The 19,020-nt window shown below is 39.5% G+C and overlaps 1 protein-coding gene across 2 annotated transcripts in view; it reads left to right on the top strand.

The window, feature by feature from the left end:
- TGFBR1 (transforming growth factor beta receptor 1) overlaps window positions 1-19,020 on the top strand; it is a 69,950-nt gene that overhangs the window by 18,674 nt on the left and 32,256 nt on the right. The window contains exons 2-3 of one of the 2 annotated variants that reach the window (XM_069576071.1): window positions 13,545-13,784; window positions 17,098-17,328. In XM_069576071.1, the coding sequence (XP_069432172.1) occupies window positions 13,545-13,784; window positions 17,098-17,328 (471 nt within the window). Of the gene's footprint in view, window positions 1-13,544; window positions 13,785-17,085; window positions 17,329-19,020 lie in introns of both variants that reach the window. The other variant, XM_069576070.1, reaches the window with a different exon arrangement.

The raw sequence follows: 19,020 nt of genomic DNA, 5'->3' as shown, positions 1-19,020 counted from the left end.
CTTAGTGTTGTGTGTGCGCATGTTTATATTGTGCCAGTGCTGCCTCCTAGAGCGATATAAAGGTTTGTTCTGATTCTCTGTCCAGCATCTAGAACAGGAACTGACACGTTGTAGTGTTAAAAAGTGAGTGTATAAGTGAATTTTTTGAGCATTTTATTATGTGGTAGGCACTATACTAAATATTCTGTTATCTCATTTAACCCTCAAACTTTCTGAGACTGCTATTGTCATGCATTTAGGAAACAGGCTCCAAAAGTTAAGCAACTTAGAGGCTAACTGGCAGAGATAGGATTCGAACTTGGGGCTTTTTTGTCTCTAAATTCCATAAATTAACTACTGTATTCTTGTAATACCCATTAGTCAACATAAAATCCAGTAAGAAACTATAAAAGTGTGTTTAGATTGGGGAAAATAAGTTCATTTAATTTTTTATCACTCACCATCATAAATACAAGTTTGTCCACTTTTTTCCCAGGGGCTAGAGTGAGGCAGAGTGTACACATCTGCTCTGTATATTAACATACCCTCCTCAGCTCATTGAAGTGAAACATAAGATCGCTTGATAGGATTGAAATTATAATCACATGGTATGCAGCTTCAGTAGGATGATTATTTCCCTGTCCTTAAACATACTTCTATAAATTATCAGCCTGAAAGGCTATATAGTATTCCGCTAACCCTGTTGTCACTCATATAGATTGTTTTCAACAAATGCTATAACAGACATCGATGTGCTTATATCTTTGCTATCATCTGTTGTTTCCTTAGACTAAATTCTGGGAAGTAGAATTAATGAGTTAAAAGATACAGACTTTTAAAGGCTCTTGCTATATCTTTGCAAATTATTTTCAAGAAAAAACAGTCTTGAAATTGACATGAAGTGACTGTATTCTTCAGGGTTAAATATCCTGAGTTGGAGTTTTGGAGACAAAATAGGGAAAGGGGATGGAGTCCAGAGGGGCATATTAAACATTTTTTGGTAACTTTGAATAGATACAATACACTCATTTTCCAAAATTCAAAAAGTAAAAATAGGTTTATAATGAGAAGTCTCCTCCTGCTCCAGTCTTCTGGGTACCCAGTTCCCTTCTTTGGAAGTCAGCGTTACCTGTTTCTTTTATAGCCTTCCAGGGAGAAGAAGGGGGTGACAGAGGATGAGGTGGTTAGATGGCATCACAGACTCGATGAGCATGAGTTTGAGCAAACTCTGGGAGATAGTGAAGGACTGGGAAGCCTGGTGCACTGCAGTCCATGGGTTGCAGAGTCAAATAAAACTTAGGGACTGAGCAACAATAAGAAAGGAGATACTTTGTAACATTTACAAGCCAGTATATGTATGAATTTTCCTCTCTCCCTTTTTTAGCACAAATGTTACTATATCAAATACAGTGTTATGCACTGTGGATTTTTACTTGATGCTCATTGGGGTCAGTCTTTGTGTGGCTGCATGATCTTCCAGTGATTTTACCAGTTCTATTGATAGATGCATAGGAAAGATTATAGTCTTGTAGAACTGATGAGGACATTACCTATTAGGTAAGTATATGTAAGCCACTTTACACATGTATGAGTTATCTATAGGCTACATTCCTTGTGAATCAGAGGGTATCTTCATCTGTAATTTTGACAGAGCCAGCTCGTCCTCCATTTATATGATGAAAGAAGTTATTCTGGGCAATGGGTATTTACATCAAATGGACCTAAGAGATATCTACATGGGAATTTTGGACAGTTGAAAGGAGAGCACTGAGAAATGGGAAAAGGACTTAAAAAAAAATGATGGTAGTAAGGTAGAAAGGGGTAAAAGAAAATTTGCTTGTGTGGCCATTTTATTGAGGGCCCCTTGGGTCCAGAAGATCCCCTGGAGGAGGAAATGGCAACCCACTCCAGTATCCTTGCCAGGAAAATCCCGTGGATGGAGGAGCCTGGCAGGCTACAGTCCATGGGGCCACAAAAGAGTTGGTCACCACTGAGCAATCAAGCACACACTGCTAGTAGCAACCGTCCATGTACTAAAGAGATACTCCTTGGATGTTATTTAAGAAACACATACTAGATCTCTCCTGTGTACCAGAATCTTGGTACCCTGAAGATGTTAAGTTGAACTAGGTCAAGAAATGAAAACATGGATATTTAATGTTTGATATAACTTGTGAGGTAATAGAATCTTACTATTTAAAGAATGGTCTAGTTTTAGACCAACTTTTCATTTAGTACAGAGGATCCCTACTTCAAAAAATCTGACTTGGTCTTTAAGCCTCTGCTTATCTCTAATGACAGGGAAGTCATAACCTTTTGAGCAGCCAAGTCCATTGTAGGGAGGAGCTGCAGTTATAAAGTGATTCTTTATGAAACAGAATTTTTACCACATCCTGATCTCATGATTTGATTTAGTATTGGAGTAAGAGAAATTGACTCACTTGCTGTATCTATAAAATGAGGTTGTCTTCACATCTGTGGTATCTTTCAGATGAAACTTTGTTGAATTAATTCTTTGATTCTCTGACTCATTTACATGGCAGATTGATAGTCAAGTAACGCTTATGATTACTTGTTATATTGGACATTTGTGGGATTTTGTGCCCAAAATCTCCCTCTGTCTCCCCCATCACCATGGCTACAGTTAACAGTAAGTGCTGTTGATTCTCTTTAAATCTGTTCTTAAACAGATTCCCCAAATCTGCTAGGCAATTATCCTGTACTTGTGCAGTTTATTTTGAACCTAAATGAAGGCCTTTGTAGTAATTACCCCTATTAAATCTCATCTTGCCATTCAGGCAGCATTTTCTTAGCATGCTTTTCCTCTGATACTAGTTATCGTTATATCAGCTAATTCCATGGAGCTTTGGAGACTAGAAAATGGAAGTATTGTGGAAAACCAAGTGATTGAGAATTTCAAAGTGCCCGCATTCATGTGTTGAATTATATAAATGATGCTTCTTAAGTGCTTTAAAGGTGGCAGAAGTAAATGGTATTTATCTGAAGAAGTGTTTGGATAAATCAGATTTTTGCTTTGAAGCCCAACATTTGGGAGTGAAATGTTATCCATACTGAAGGAGAACTTACTCTCACAACGTATGGTGCTGTTAGCTGTAGGCAACCAAAAGGCGTGGAGTTAAGAACTCCTGAGTCTCTTGAGGAACAAAGCCCTTAGCGGTAGGCTGGAGGGAGTTGCAGACAGGATTTTAGCCTTGTTTTGTAGAGATATGCCATATATTTTAAAAGGAAGAGAACCTGTGTGGTTTCCTAGACTTGAAAGAGGGAGAAAAGGAGAAGATAGGCCTCCTTGAGAAGGGTGTGGAGAGAAAGGAAGGTGGGTTACTCTGGGAAGCTCAAGTGGACCAGTAGACTAGATGGTAACAGGGCTTGACATCAATACTGGAAAGGATTTAACTTTGAACTTTTGCCTTCACCTTTGCCAGCAATGGTGTGGTCTTCTGCTTTTAGTCTAGCTTAGCAGACTGAATAAAGGGCATTGTGTGTTTGTTCCTTTACCTACCTGTTGGTGAGTATTTGTTACATTTGGAAATAGTCTGTGCTGTAAAAATAATCGTGATATAATGGGGTAATGGAAAGAATGGTCATTACTAGAAAAACTAGAGTGGTGAAAAGATTGGAATCCAGCGTCTGGTCAGAAGTCTTCATCCCCTTTTTCCGTTTTAGTGGGTGATCTGTCTTCTGTCTTAGCAAGGAACAAACCTCTGAATCCTTCCAGGTGCCTTTTTATCACAGATACTGTACTTGGAGTAATAATGCTGTGTTTGGTTTTGAATGTGTGGGCTTTGCACTAACAGCTAAGCCAAGCAGAATATGCCCTGGCAGGCAGTTTGGAGTCTAGAGCACAAGTGCGAGGAGAGGAGTGTGGAGATAGACGTGGGCTGCAGCGAAGGACTGAGTGTGCAGTGTCACGTGGCCAAGACACACAGGGTTGTCAGTGTGTCTCCTGCCCTAAAATAATTAGAAAAGAACAAATTCAGCAAAGGGGCATCACTAGTGAATTTCAAGATGTTTTAGCCTAGTTCTTGATGGGCGAGGATGGGAGATGAAAGGGTAACAAGTATTGAAAAAGAAGAGAGTACTTTTTCTTATGTTCTCTTTTATTTTTTAACTGGAGGAAAATTGCTTTATAAGGTTGTGTTGGTTTCTGCCATACAACAAAAAACAAATCAGCCATAATTATATATATCTCTCTCTCTCGAGCCTCCATCGCACCCCTCTAGGTCATCACAGAGCACTTGGCTGGCTCCCTGAGTTACATACCAGCTTCTCACCAGCTGTCTGCTTTATGCATGGTAGTGTATCTGTGTTGGTGCTACTTTCTCCATTTGTCCCACTCGCTCCTTCCCCTGCTGTGTCCACAAGTCCATTCTCTTCCTGCGTCTCCATTCCTTGCCTGCAAATAGGTTCATCAGTACCATTTTTCTAGATTCCATATATATGCGTTTAATATATGATATTTATTTTTTTCTTTCTGACTTCACTCTGTGTAACAGGCTCTAGGTTCATCCGCCTTATTAGAACTGATTCAAATTTGTTCTTTCTTATGGCTGAGTAATATTCCATTGTATATATAGCACATCTTTATCCATTCATCTGTTGATGGACATCTAGGTTGCTTTCATGTCCTGGCTCTTGTCAGTAGTGCTGCTGTAAACATTTGGGTACATGTGTGTCTTTTCAATTATGGTTTTCTCAGGGGGTATGCCTATAGTGGGATTGCTGGGTTAGTTAAATCCCTGAGTCAGGAAGACCCCCTGAGAAGGGAATGGCTACTCACTCTAGTATTCTTGCCTGGAGAATTCCGTGGACAGAGGAGCCTGGCAGGCTACAGTTCATGGGGATGCAAAGAGTCAGACGTGTCTGAGCGTCTAACACTTTCACACATGGTAGTTTTATTCCTAGTTTTTTAAGGAATCTCCATACTGTTCTCCATAGAGGCTGTATCAGTGTACATTCCCACCAACTGTACAAGAGAGTTCTATTTTCTCCACATCCTCTCCAGCATTTATTTTGTAGATTTTTTTGATGATGGCTAATCTGACTGGTGTGAGGTTAAGGGACAGAGTATTGAAGGTTATGCCTAAAAAGAAGTGTAAGGGCTGGGAAGACAAAGTTCCTGGTACTAATTTTTATTTCATCAGTAGGGCTTATGAGCTAAGTTGCTTCAGTCATATCCAACTCTTTGTGACCCTATGGACTGTAGCCCTCCAGGCCCCTCTGTCCATGGGATTCTCCAGGCAAGAATAATGGAGTGGATCGCTATACCCTCCAGGGCTCTTCCTGACCCAGGGATCGAACCTGCATCTCTTGTCTTCTGCACTAATGTGCAGGGTTCTTTACCACTAGCGCTACCAGGGAAGCCCGTAGTAGGGCTCATAGGAATTTTAATTCATCAGTAGGCCCAGTTTCATATACTATTCATAGTCTCTTCATTGCCAGATATAAGGGCTTGTGAATCAACCATTGATAGCCCTGGTATCAGGTAGAAGTAATACTGTCTTGATGTGTGACCTCTGGATACAATGAAATGAAGCAATCATGGAAATTTCCTTTATAGGAGGAACTAAGAACCAGAATCTCAACTTGGAATTTATCCGATACTGGAATATAATCAGAATGATAACCTCATGTGTTCTGCTCTTTTTACTCTTGCTGCTTCCCTTGAGAGCTAGATGTTTGGTTTCTAACAGTCCTTCACATCTCACCAACATCTTCAAACTTCATAATTGTATGATTTATTCTGCAGTATTTGAAAAATTCTACTACTAGTAATTGTATTCCTGGCACGGGGCTGACAGTTTTCTGTGAACACAGTAACTTCATTGCAGTGCTGAATCACAGAGAAATCTCTGTGAAGACATCTTAATAGGGATCAAGCTTAAGTTAAATTTTAGTTGCAGGAGAGCTACCAGTGCAGATAGTTAAAGTGATGATTAATTGAGTATTACCTTCCATGCATAGCCAGGCTTGCACAGGCATAGGTTGTAACAGCTCTGTCATGTCTTATCTTTCTTTCTAGAGACTGGAATTTTGTGGGGTTTTTCTGACCTTGATTGTGACATGGTATGTAGATTCACACGATGTTAAAAGTGTGGGAAAATGTGCATCTTATAATTGAGGGAGCTGTGGCTGCTAATAGAGATTGGGGCCCAGAAGCAAAGGGCCAAGGTAGCAGAAGGGCACTCAGCAAGGAGTTCAGTTCTTCCCTTTGCTGTCAAGTAGAAAAGTCAGCAGGAAGCTGTACTACTGAAAGATTGGAGTTACTTACATACAGATACCAGTAGAGAGAAGAACCACACATACTTATTCCTGTTGATGATGATAATTTACTGGGGTTGCGAAGAGTCAGAGGCAACTTAGCGACTGAACATTGTCTAGAGACATTTTCTTATTGAAAAACTCTTTAATAAGAGAATCCCCTTTTTAGCACAGACTGTCTTCAAATTTGCAATACTTTTAAGAGAAAAATACAAGTGTATTTTTCATAGTGTTGAAAGTTGTATAGGCCTGAAAGTAGATATAAAATCTTTGTTCTTGGCTCATTGACAACTATAAACCAAGTCTGCAAATTAAATATAAAGAGAGCTACAAAACCAACAAAATTCAAATTAATACAATTATTCAGTGTGACAGATGATACTTAGGTTTCACAGTAGAAAAAATAGCCTTGGGTCTGATTCCATTTTAAATTTGTATCTATATATTTTAAGTTCAGTGATACTAAAAGCTTGCAAGTGCCGATTCTCAGAGGTAATGTTGTGCAAGGGGGATATGTGTTAATTTCTTCATGGCTTTGTAAGTCCAGGTTTATCAGACCTCATACCTCATCAAACACTTGCCAGCATGCAGTCCTCAAAGGCCAGTTTTAATGAGATGTCAGCTGTCACAGTCACTTGCAGGCGAGGTTAACATTGAAATCTTTAAATGGCTCTCTAGAACAATGCTGGAAGTGAGAATGGAAAAAATGTCATTACAACCACAGTTACTGCTAATGAACTTTTGCGGATTGTACTACAAAGATAGGACCCATGTAATTCTTGTAATGTGTATATGGTGTTGGCTTTTGAAAATACAGTAAATATACCGTGATGATTCACGTTCCCTGTACTTTTCACTCTTTCAGTTACAATTACTGTTTCAGTTACAAAAACCTCTCGCTCGCAGTGTTTCTTGAGGACATCTGACCTGAAAGAGATCTTCACCCAGCTGAAAAGCAGCAGTGAAAGCCAACTGACTGGCAGTACTTGTGTAGATATGTATGTATATGTGTTCGTTTGTCTACTTGTGTCTAGACTGTTTGCAGCTCTAAGGACTGTAGCCCACCAGGCTCCTCTGTCCATGGGATTTTCTTGGCAAGAATACTGGAGTGGGTTGCCATTTCCTCCTCCAGGGGATCTTCACAACCCAGGGATTGAACCTGCATTTCCTATGTCTCCTGCAGGGGGATTCTTTACTGCTGAGCCACCAGGAGTGGTTACTCATGATCCAGAATGGTTATCATCATCTTTGTTGCTGTTGTTCAGTCACTAAGTCATGTCCAACTCTTTGTGAACCCCCAAATTGCAGCACTCCAGGCTTCCCTGTCTTTCACTGTCCCCTGGAGTTTGCTCAAACTCATGTCCATTGAGTCAGTGATGCCATCTAACCATCTCATTCTGTCATCCCTTTCTTCTTCTGCCCTCAATCTTTCCCAGCATCAGGGTCTTTTCCAGTCAGTCAGCTCTTTTCATCAGGTGGCCAAAGTACTGGAACTTCAGCTTCAGCACCAGCCCTTCCAGTGAATATTCAGGGTTGATTTCCTTTAGGATCGACTGGTTTGATCGTGCTGTCCAAGAGACTCTCAAGAGTCTTCTCCAGCACCAGAGTTTGAAAGCATCAATTCTTTGGCACTCAGTCTTCTTTGTGGTCCATCCCTCACATCCATACATGACTGCTGGGAAAACCTCTTTGACTATATGGACCTCTTTCAGCAAAGTGGTGTCTCTGCTTTTTAATACACTGTCTAGGCTTGTCATAGCTATTCTTCCAAGGAGCAAGTGTCTTTTAATTTTGTGGCTGCATTCACCATCCACATTGATTTTTTAGCCCAAGACAATGAAATCTGATACTGTTTCCACATTTTCCCCATCTATTTGCCATCAAGTGATAGGACCAGGTGCCATGATCTTCGTTTTTTGAATGTGAGTTTTAAGCCAGCTTTTTAGTCTCCTCTTTCACCTTCATCAAGAGGCTCTTTAGTTCCTCATCACTTTCTGCCATTAAAGTGGTATCATCTGCATATTTGAGGTGGTTGATGGTTCTCCTGGCAGTCTTGATTCCAGCTTATGATTCATCTGGTCTGGCATTTCACATGGTATACTTTGCATATAAATTAAATAAGCAGGGTGACAATATACAGTCTTGATGTGCTCCTTCCCCAATTTTGAACCAGTCTGTTGTTCCATGTCCAGTTCTGCTGCTGCTTGTCTTGCATACAGGTTTCTCAGGAGGCAGGTGATGTGGTCTGGTACTCCCATCTCATTAAGAATATTCCACACTTTGTTGTGATCCACACAATCAAAGGCTTTGGCATAGTCAATGAAACAGTAGATATTTTGGAGTGGAATTCCCTTGCTTTTTCTGTGATCCAGTGTCTGTTGGCAATTTGATCTCTGGTTTATCTGCCTGTTCTAAATCCAGCTTGTACATCTGGAAGTTCTCAGTTCACGTACTGCTGAAGTCCTAGCCTGAAGGGTTTTGAGCATAATCTTGCTGGCATGTGAAATGAGTGCAATTGTATGGTAATTTGAACATTCTTTGGCATTGCTTTTCTTTGGGGTTGGAATGAAGACTAACCTGTGGCCACTGCTGAGTTTTCCAAATTTGCTGGTATATTGAGTGCAGCTCTTTAATAGCATCATCTTTCAGGAGTTGAAATAGCTCAGCTGGAATTCCATCACCTCCACTAGCTTTGTTCATAGTAATGCTTCCTAAGGCCCACTTGACTTCACACTCCAGTATGTCTGGCTCTAAATGAGTGATCACACCATTGTCGTTATCTGGGTCATGAAGATCTTTTTTGTATAGTTCTTCTGTGTATTCTTGCCACCTCTTAATCTCTTCTGCTTCTGTTAGGTCCTTGCTGTTTTTGTCCTTTACTGTGCCTGTCTTTGCATGAAATGTTCCCTTAGTATCTCCAGCTTTCTTAAAGAGCTCTCTAGCCTTTCCCATTCTGTTGTTTTCCTCCATCTCTTTGCATCGATCACTGAGGAAGGCTCTCTTACCTCTCCCTGCTGTTCTCTGGAACTCTGCATTCAGTTCGGTGTATCTTTCTCTTTCCCTTTTGCCTTCCTCTTCTCTTCTTTTCACAGCTATTTGTAAGGCCTCAGACAACCACTTTGTCTTCTTGCATTTTCTTTTTCTTGGGAATGGTTTCGGTCACCACCTTCTGTACAGTGTTATGAACTTCTGTCCATAGTTCTTTAGGCAGTCTCTCTCCCAGATCTAGCCCCTTGAATCCATTCATCACCTCCACTGTATAATGATAAGGGATTCGATTTAGGTCACACCTGAATGGCCTAGTGGTTTTCTGTACTTTCTTCAATTTGAGCGTGAATTTAGCAGTAAGGAGCTGATGATCTGAGCCATAGTCAGTTCCAGGACTTGTTTTTGGTGACTGTGTAGAGCTTCTCCATCTTCGGCTGTGAAGAAAATAATGAGTCTGATTTTGCTATTGACCACCAGGTGATGTCCATGTGTAGAGTTGTCCCTTGTGTTGTTGGAAGAGAGTGTTAGCTATGACCAGTGCGTTCTCTTGGCAAAACTCTGTTAGCCTTTGCCCTGCTTCATTTTGTACTCCAAGGCCAAACTTGCCTGATATTCCAGGTATCTCTTGACTTCCTACTTTTCATTCCAGATGAAAAGAACATCTTTTTTTTGGTGTTAGTTCTAGGAGGTCTTGTCGGTCTTCATAGACTCGTTCAGCTTCTTCAGCCTTAGCAGTTGGGGCATAGACTTGGGGCATAGATACTAAATGATTTGCCTTGGAAACAAACTGAGATTATTCTGTCATTTTTGAGATTGTAACCAAGTACTGCATTTTGGACTCTCTTTGTTGACTCTGAGGGCTACTCCAAAGGAATTCTTGCCCACAGTTGTGGATGTAATGGTCATCTGAATTTAATTAGCCTATTCCCATCTATTTTAGTTCACTGATTCCTAAAATGTTGATGTTCACTCTTGCCATCTCCTGTTTGACGATGCCTTAATTCATGGACCTAATTCATGGACCTAACATTCCAGGTTCCTGTGAAGAATTATTCTTACAGCATCAGACTTTACTTTCACCACCAGATACAACCACAACTGAGCTTTGTTTCCGCTTTGGCTCAGCCTCTTCATTCTTTCTGTAGCTATTTTTCCATTCTTCCCCAGTATTGTACTGGATAGCTACTGATTTCGGGCATTCATCTTTCAGTGTCATATCTTATTTGCCTTTCCATACTGATTATTCATTATTCATCTTAGAGTAGGTTTTAAATAAATATACTTAAATTTTTGTACACTATTTTAGACTCTCCTCCTTCTCTCAACATATTTTGACCTCCTGTTTGGGAAACATTTCTTTGGCCAAAAAAACCCACCAAAACATATATATATATATATATATATATATATATATATATATATATATATTTGGCTGTGTAGAATAGCATGTGGAATCTTAGTTCCTTGACCAGGGATCAAACCTGTAGCCCCTCTATGGCAGCGCTGAGTCTTAACCACTGGACCATCAGGGAAGTCCCTGGCAAATGTTTTTCTGATTGTTTTTCAGAATTCAAAGATGGGAAAATTTTAAAAACCTGGCCATTCCTAATTTAACGAGAGACACTTTAACAGCAAACTGTAAATAGACTGATTTGTGCTAACCTAAACGTATGTAAAGAGAGCTATGAAAAAAAATTGAAAGGAGTCACCCAGTTGTTTTATGGGTAGAGGAGAGATTTAGAACAAGCACATCATGGAAAAGATCTTGTTTGAATAGGGTCGTAAAATATGAGAGGGGGTTTAAACTAGGCAGAGAGATAGGATCTGTAAAGATCAAGGTCATGAAGTATGACCTTCAGTGAAGTTCATATTTCATTGACTCATGTTTCATGTTCATGAAATATGAACATCATAATGATGAGAAGTGTGTGACTCTGGATAGCATTTGTAATGTGAACAATAAGTTGGAACCCCACAGTAGAAGTTAGACCCGCTGTTTCGCTCTTATTTCATACACACTAAGGGAGCCATGAAGCTACTAGAACAGGGCGATTCTTCATGGCAGTATTTTTATACAGCAATTACCACACTGTATTGTAATGTTTTCCCTCACTGATGATTGGAGCCCTTCAAGGGCTATGACCATGAATTATTAATCTTTGAATACTAAACTTCTGGTGGAGTAACTGATAAAGCTATGCTTAGAAAACATTGGTTGAATGGCTAATCACGAGTAAACACGATTCAGAAGAATAATGACAGTCTTCTGTGGTGGTGGTTTTAAATTTTTGTGGGTGATGGACCACTTTGTAGTTCTGTTGAAAGCTATAAACCTTCTCTTGAAAATGTAAATACATACAATATTTGGCCTGCAGTTTCATAGGATTCGTGTATCCCTGAAGCCAGTCCGTGGATTCCTGGTTCAGAATCCTTCCTTAGGAAATTATACCCAGGGAACCTACAATCACCACCAAACGACTGTCTCTTTCAACAGTCTTTAAATGTTAGAACTTTCTTATACTTTTCTTGAATTATCTTCATGCTTGGGAGGATTTAATTCAAAGAGCTGAACTATCTATGGAGAAAGAAAAGAATTTTTATAATGATTAAGTTAAAACTTTGCTGGTCTTTAAAGATAATAAAGCGTGCTTAATTAAGCCAGCAACCAAGAAGCAGCTGCTAGAGGTGATGCTGATGGTCCCTAAATTTGGATTTAACAAGTGAGTTGGAGGTCCACATGACCTTCCTCAGGCTTGATGATTTACTAGAAGGACTCATAGGACCCAGAAAAGCTGTTAATACTCATGGTTTTCATTTATTACAATAGAAAGACATGTAGTAAAATCATCAAAAGGAAAAGGGAAGGCACACGGGGCAAAGTCCAGGAGAAACCCAGTGCCAGCTTCCAGACGTCCTCTCCCAGTGCAGCATCATAGGTGTCCACACGTAACTTAGCAGTCAGGGATGACAGCACGTGGGAAGTGTTGCCAGCAGAGTTCACTGGAGCCTTGGTGTCCAGGGGCTCAGTCACACAGCAGTCTTATGAAAGAGAATATTTCAGGGTGTCAGAGCTCATCTCCCAGGAACTGGCCAAGGACCAGTCCTGAAGACAAGCGTTTCTTGAGGATGTGCAAGGTTTGAGCAGCTTGGACTTGCTGAGTGAACCCTTTCCTGCACACCAAATTAGCTGTTCAGAGTAGCTAGTTTTCTCCTGGCCTGCCTGTCTGCCTAGCCACTGTTTCTAGTTACAGTAGACCTCCCTGGTCTCATTGCAAATGGCCATTCTGCAAACCTGGACACTTCCCTTTTCCTTTACCGATGTGCAATTGGACTCAAGGATATATCTGTGCTTTTCATGTGATCACAGTGATCTCCCATTCATTTCACAGTTTTTTTAATTTTGTGTACCAAGCTTAGTTCTAGATGTGGATTTACAGAATCTGCCCTCAAGAACCTTAGAGTTTCATGAGGGAAAGGAGATAATTCCGGTAAGCAGTGTTTGTTTGCTTTGGGGAACACTTACCCTTGTTGGCGAGCTTAGTGAAGTTCTGTGTGTATGGGAAGGTGTTGATTATAATTAGAAGACTTCCCTTAAGGAATTACTCTTCAAGTTGAGCCATAAAAATCAAATAGATAAAAGTGGGCATGGAGCAAGTGTTTCTCCAGTTATTTCTATAGCCAGTTGCCTTTGTGGTTGGAGTACATATGTCTTGTTACCTTGCTTATGAGAAAGTACTCTAATCCTGATTAGAAGATACATGTCTTTTTTGGAGTTTGCACAGGAGAAGGGAATGTCTGGCTCAATACAAATCTATTTCCATTACTCTATTACCATAAGCTTACCCTGAGATTTCCAACCTACAGTGAGGAGGAGGTAGGATTTTCACACTGCATTCCCCAGTGGAGGGAATATATGAATCCCTAATTTTGGACTGATAAGAATAAGTATAACCTTTGTAAATTTCAGTGTACTGCATTTTAAATGGGAGGACAAATGCTTGCCTTGCACAGATAAAATTGCATGTAACAGTTTTTCTCTACTTGGAAGCCAGAAAGGTTTAGGAAAAAAATCTGGGTCCAAATTTCAACATGTTTGACTCCTACATATATGTGCTTCTTAATAGAATTTGGAACTTCTCAGAATAACAAGAGTTTTGTTTTTTGAACAGTGTAAAAAAAAACTGTATAATTATAATATAATCAGGAATGTGTCAATATTAGTAGACACTATGGGATAATTTAAAATTGTTAACTTTGATAATTTTCTCTGATAGGATCTTTTTTTCTTTTTTTCCCAGCATTACAGTGTTTCTGCCAACTTTGTACAAAAGACAATTTTACTTGTGTCACAGATGGGCTTTGCTTTGTCTCTGTCACAGAGACCACAGACAAAGTTATACATAACAGCATGTGTATAGCTGAAATTGACCTAATTCCACGAGACAGGCCATTTGTATGTGCACCATCTTCAAAAACTGGGTCTACAACATATTGCTGCAACCAGGACCACTGCAATAAAATAGAACTTCCAACTGTCGGTAAGTTGTATAAGACTTTTTTCTTGATACTATAAGAAAAGCTCTTAGACTATCCCAGTTTATTCAGTTTAGAGGCAAAAAGTAACAGGTCCATACTAGTAGAGTCATAAGAGTAGCCAAAATTCTTACTCCTGGGTGTGTGTTGCTTGAGAAGGTGGTACCAAGACAGACTTTCTCTGAGGTCTGTTGTGCCTAAAAGGGTAGGCACATGTAGAGAATCCTGATACAGGCAACCACAGCAGTATATCCTGAGAGTGTCCCTGCTTGTATAATGCTCCAGCCTTTGAAAGCAGTCAGTAATGGACGGGGAATGGAGAGCAACACTTAACAATCCAGACGCCTTCACTTTGTAATTTCACCTTGCTTTATAATCTTCATGTATAAATTATTACATATGATTCTAGGTTTTTGGTCCTTCACCATAGTTTACATTTTAAAATGTCCTAGGAGAGCCAGAAATTTGAAAACTTCATAAACAGTTAGGATTAGATTAAAGATTCTGGTTAAAGATGTTGGTCTGAGCTCATGTATTTAACTCTGCTGTCACTTTTCCCTGGTGGGCTCCCCGGTGGCTCAGATGGTAAAGAATCTGCCTGCAGTGTGGGATTCCCAGGTTCGATCCCTGGGTTGAAAAGATCCCCTGGTGAAGGAACTGGCAACCCACTCCAGTCTTCTGGCCTGGAGAATCCCATGGACAGAGGAGCCTGGCAGACCATGAGGTCACAAGGAATCAGACATGACTGAGCGACTACATGATGTGATGTGATGATCTGTCACTTTCCCCAAATACCTACTATAATAAAGGGATACAAAACTGAGGAAAAGCTATATTAATGCTAGGAGAACTAATGGAAGAAGTGCCATCTACATGCCTGCAGAGTTGTCATACATGCATGTACCCTGCAGCTTATAGTGCAGATGATAATTGTCTAGTGAAGAATTGACTAACTGTAGGAAAAGAAGTAGGTGAAAGAACTTCTTGCAGAATCCCACCAATACTTTAAGCTGAGAGGCTGGGCGTGAGACTGGGCTACAGGGGCAGACTCACTCTCTCTCTTTTTTAATATAAATTTATTTATTTTAATTGGAGGCTAGTTACTTTACAATATTGTATTGGTTTTGCCATACATTGACATGAATCTGCCACGGGTGTACATGTGTTCCCCATCCTGAACCCCCCTTCCCTCCCCATCCCATCCTTCTGGATCATCCCAGTGCACCCGCCCCGAGCACCCTGTATCATGCATCACACCTGGACTGGCGATTCGTTTCACATATGATGATATACGTTTCAATGCCATTCTCCCAGGGGCAGACTCTCAATTCTCCTTTAGGAAGCACGGCTTTCACTGCTCAGAGGGACAGACCCCAGTGCTCAGTTTCCACTCAGAGTTGGTTTAGGCATCATAATAGTTAGAGTAGAAAACTGCTGGAGCTCAGAATAAAAGGGCCAGTCCTGCCAGTTACAGAAGACAGGCAATCTTCCACCTAGTTCACCTGATGACAGCAAAGTAAAACCAGATCTTCAACATAAAGAAGGTCCTTGTGGCAAAGCTCTGTCAGACTGTAATTTTTCTGACTTTTATATAGTTACTTGCAATTCTAATATGACGAAGAGAATAATAATTTCGGAATTTCCCATTTTTGTTGTTTGAAATGGTTTGAAATATCAGAATGGAGACTCACAAAATCTTATGAAGAACTCAGTTTATTTCTAATGCTAAAATACACAGATCCCTTATTCCCAGGTCCCTGATAATCAGACAGCAAATGATTTTATCAAATGGAAAGATTCCATGGTTTAAAAGAAGTGAACTGAACTGGATAAATGAGAGTAGATGTCATCCTATGAAACAGACTTACCATATGATAGGGAAGAACTTTCAGAGAGTCCAAGGTCTGTTGTCAGTTGTTCACAGTGAAATGAGAACATTTCACAGTTGTTAAAGATTGCTTTCAGATGAAAAGCTCAATTGATAAATTATTTTAAAAAATGCAGTATTGAAAGTGAACAGCAGACTGGATACTGTAATTTTATAATCAAGTGTGAGACAAGCTTAAGGCAAGACAAGCTTGAGAAACTGTTACAATTCAGAAAAAAGACAGTTGGTGAGCAAATTAAGAGATAGAGGACAGATCTAGGTGATCCAGTGTGCTTACTGTAAAACCAGAAAAAGGCAAAAGGATGGACAGAAAAGAGAATACTATGTAAAATTAATGAAGACTTACTTAACCAAATATATATAATGAAAAATCCATCAATTTTCAAGAATAAAGGAAAACTGTGTACACATTCAGCACAAGTGAACACTGGTTACCTATAAAAGGAAAAAGTTCAAATTATTTTGCTTTAAAAAAAACAAACAAAAATACCAGAAGGCAATGAAATATCATATATTGCTTGTTACCCAAAATTCTTTAGATGAGCCAAGATTTTTCATATGTAAAGGCAACAGCTAACTTTAGATAATCAAGTATTCAGTGTGTACGCACTCATGTACTCCTGAAAGATAGGATTCGTTCTAAGAAATCAGTCCAATAAAGATCTCAATATGATAAAGATGTGATGTGAGGGAAATGGTGGTGGGCTATGAACCAGCAAGTGTCAGAATGAATGCCTAAATAGTCATAATTAATGTGTTTCTGAAGCAATGCAAATTGTTGTTAAATTATAAAAAAATGATCTTGAATTAAAAGGCTCAGTGATTAAAATAAACTGGAAAGTATACATGTGCAAACTCTTAAAAAAACAGGGTATATTTTTGCATGGAAAAAAAATTGATGGAGGTATATAGATACACAGAACACGCAAAGATGAATTTTAGGGGGATTGTGAGGCTGTAGATAAATTTAACTTTTGCTTATCTGTATATATACTTCTTAATTTTTTTCTTGCTATGAGCATATACTGGCCTTGGAATAAGATAAGCCAAACTGCTTTTTTAAGAAAAGACAGTGACTCAAGAAATATTTAATGAGAGTTGTTCCAGATTATTGGTTCTTTCATTAGTAATCTGAGAGTGATGGAAGGCGGGGAGTGGGTGTACAATGTTTGCAGTACCTGGCCTTGTTATTTAGGCTCAAGACTACAGGAAGACTAAGTGGATGTTGACAGAGCTAGTGATCATAAAAGGAGAGCCAGTGGGAGAGGATGAAGTGCTTCACTGGTGATGGGCTTGAGCCCCATGAGCTGCTGTAATGAGGCTGGGCCTAATGGTAGTGACCAACTGCAGGAAATATGGAGGATGAGGAAACTGTGGATGCCGCCTATAGTGTTATTGTGTTGTTTATTCCATTTGAGGCCCTTTTACAGGAAAGCCGTCATCTGGCCTCGGTCCTGTTGAACTGGCAGCTGTCATTGCTGGACCAGTCTGCTTTGTCTGTATCTCACTCATGTTGATGGTCTATATCTGCCATAACCGCACTGTCATTCACCATCGAGTGCCAAATGAAGAGGATCCCTCGTTAGATCGCCCTTTTATTTCAGAGGGTACAACGTTAAAAGATTTAATTTACGACATGACAACATCAGGTTCTGGATCAGGTAATGTATTTCTTTCTTTTTCCTGAAATGTCTTTTTAAACTTAACTGTATTTATTAGTTGGCTAAGCCAGTTGGCTAAGTTTGTAAAAATTCGGGCTAGCATGAATACTACCCCAGGTTTGAACCTTAATATAGGTCTTTAAGCTAGGTTTATATCTGACTGTGGCTAGTTTAGGAAGGACAAATTAGAAGTGACTGACTTGTCAACATTTCATCAGTAAGTCACTTTCACACTTAGGGAAATTTCAAAGCATTCTCACCTTCTCATGACTGTGTAAGATAAAAAGGATAAGGACAGTTATTCTTCTGTAGCTGAGGCTGAAGTTCAGAGATGTTCAGATAATCTGCAGCTACCCATTCTCTTCAGGACTGTTTAGCAGCTTTATTTTTATATTTGAAAGCAGGTATGACAGAGAGTGTTATGACAGACATAGTTAAAAAAGCTATTTGCTTTTTTAACATGAAATTGCTGTCTTTGGCTCAGGCCTACTTCTTGTTGTTGTTTTTATTAAAGTAATGAATTTTTTGTCATTTTCTCCCTTAAGAAAATGCCTGACCACCTTTTTATTTAATACAGCTTTACGGATCCATGGCCCTTCTGATATTTGCTTTCCTCAGTTTGTTGATTTATGTGGGATCAGAAATAGATTACCAAATTGCCTGAAGCAAATTAACTTCAAATAAGGGCTAGATTCATGGATACAAAGATTTAAATATATATATGTAATGAAAATTTCACAAATTATATATCAAGTGATTAAAGGAACTTTAAAACAGAAATTATGACTAAGGGAAGCATATGGCTCTGAAGCATAAAATCACACATACACAAAAAGTTCACATAATGAAAAATGCTTTATTTTAGGAGAATGAAGGTATATTTTATGGGATGTATATGTTTATATGTTCATTCATTTAAGTATTAGCAAACTGATTTCATGACCTCAAGTTTTCTTCTATAGAGTTTGACCATAGATATTCCATGAGTTCTGTCCATGACTACTAGGATGCATACAGGCTTACGAAGGAGCCCACGTCTCTTAAGGCAGCCTTGTAGGGATGCCTGAGACTCCCATGAGGAGGGAGGTAATTAGAAGTTGGATTAGAAGGAGCGGGCTTAGTTCTGAAGATGTGACACTCTGGGCAGAAATGGTGGAGGAGTGGCGAGAGATTATTTTACGCTTCCCTGGGGTTCCCCTTTGATTCTGAGTTAAAGGGTTCTCAGAGAATATCTGGCTCATTCCAGGAGTTATCCTGGAACAAAAAAATATCTTAAGCAAGGACCAAAGTCATGGAAAATTAGAGTGGTTTTAAATCATTTGGAATTAATCCCTTGGACCTGCTCTCTTGTGGCCAAACTTAAACCCAAGGAAATCAAAGCAGCTTATGCCACCTGGCATAGTGTTATGTATCTGGCTTCCTAAAGGATTAAAAGAAATTGCTGTCTGGATGGCAGTTGATTTCTAAATAAGAATATATTTACCTTTTAAGATACAAATATGAAGTAAAGAATTCTACATTTCTAGATCTGTCAGGGACCCAGCTCCATTGTCTGAAAGCTTCTCTCCTTTTTATGCCTCCTTTTACCATGTAAAAACTTGTCTGCATTGTTTCTCAGCTCTGTGGCTTTGGGCAGTTAGCTGGTGTCTCATGCTGGAGTTATTTCATCTTTAAAATGAAAATCATGAACCC

Source organism: Ovis canadensis, chromosome 2 (assembly GCF_042477335.2).
Source record: "Ovis canadensis isolate MfBH-ARS-UI-01 breed Bighorn chromosome 2, ARS-UI_OviCan_v2, whole genome shotgun sequence".
NCBI classification, from domain to species: domain Eukaryota; kingdom Metazoa; phylum Chordata; class Mammalia; order Artiodactyla; family Bovidae; genus Ovis; species Ovis canadensis.
This window is presented reverse-complemented; position numbering and strand designations above follow the sequence as displayed.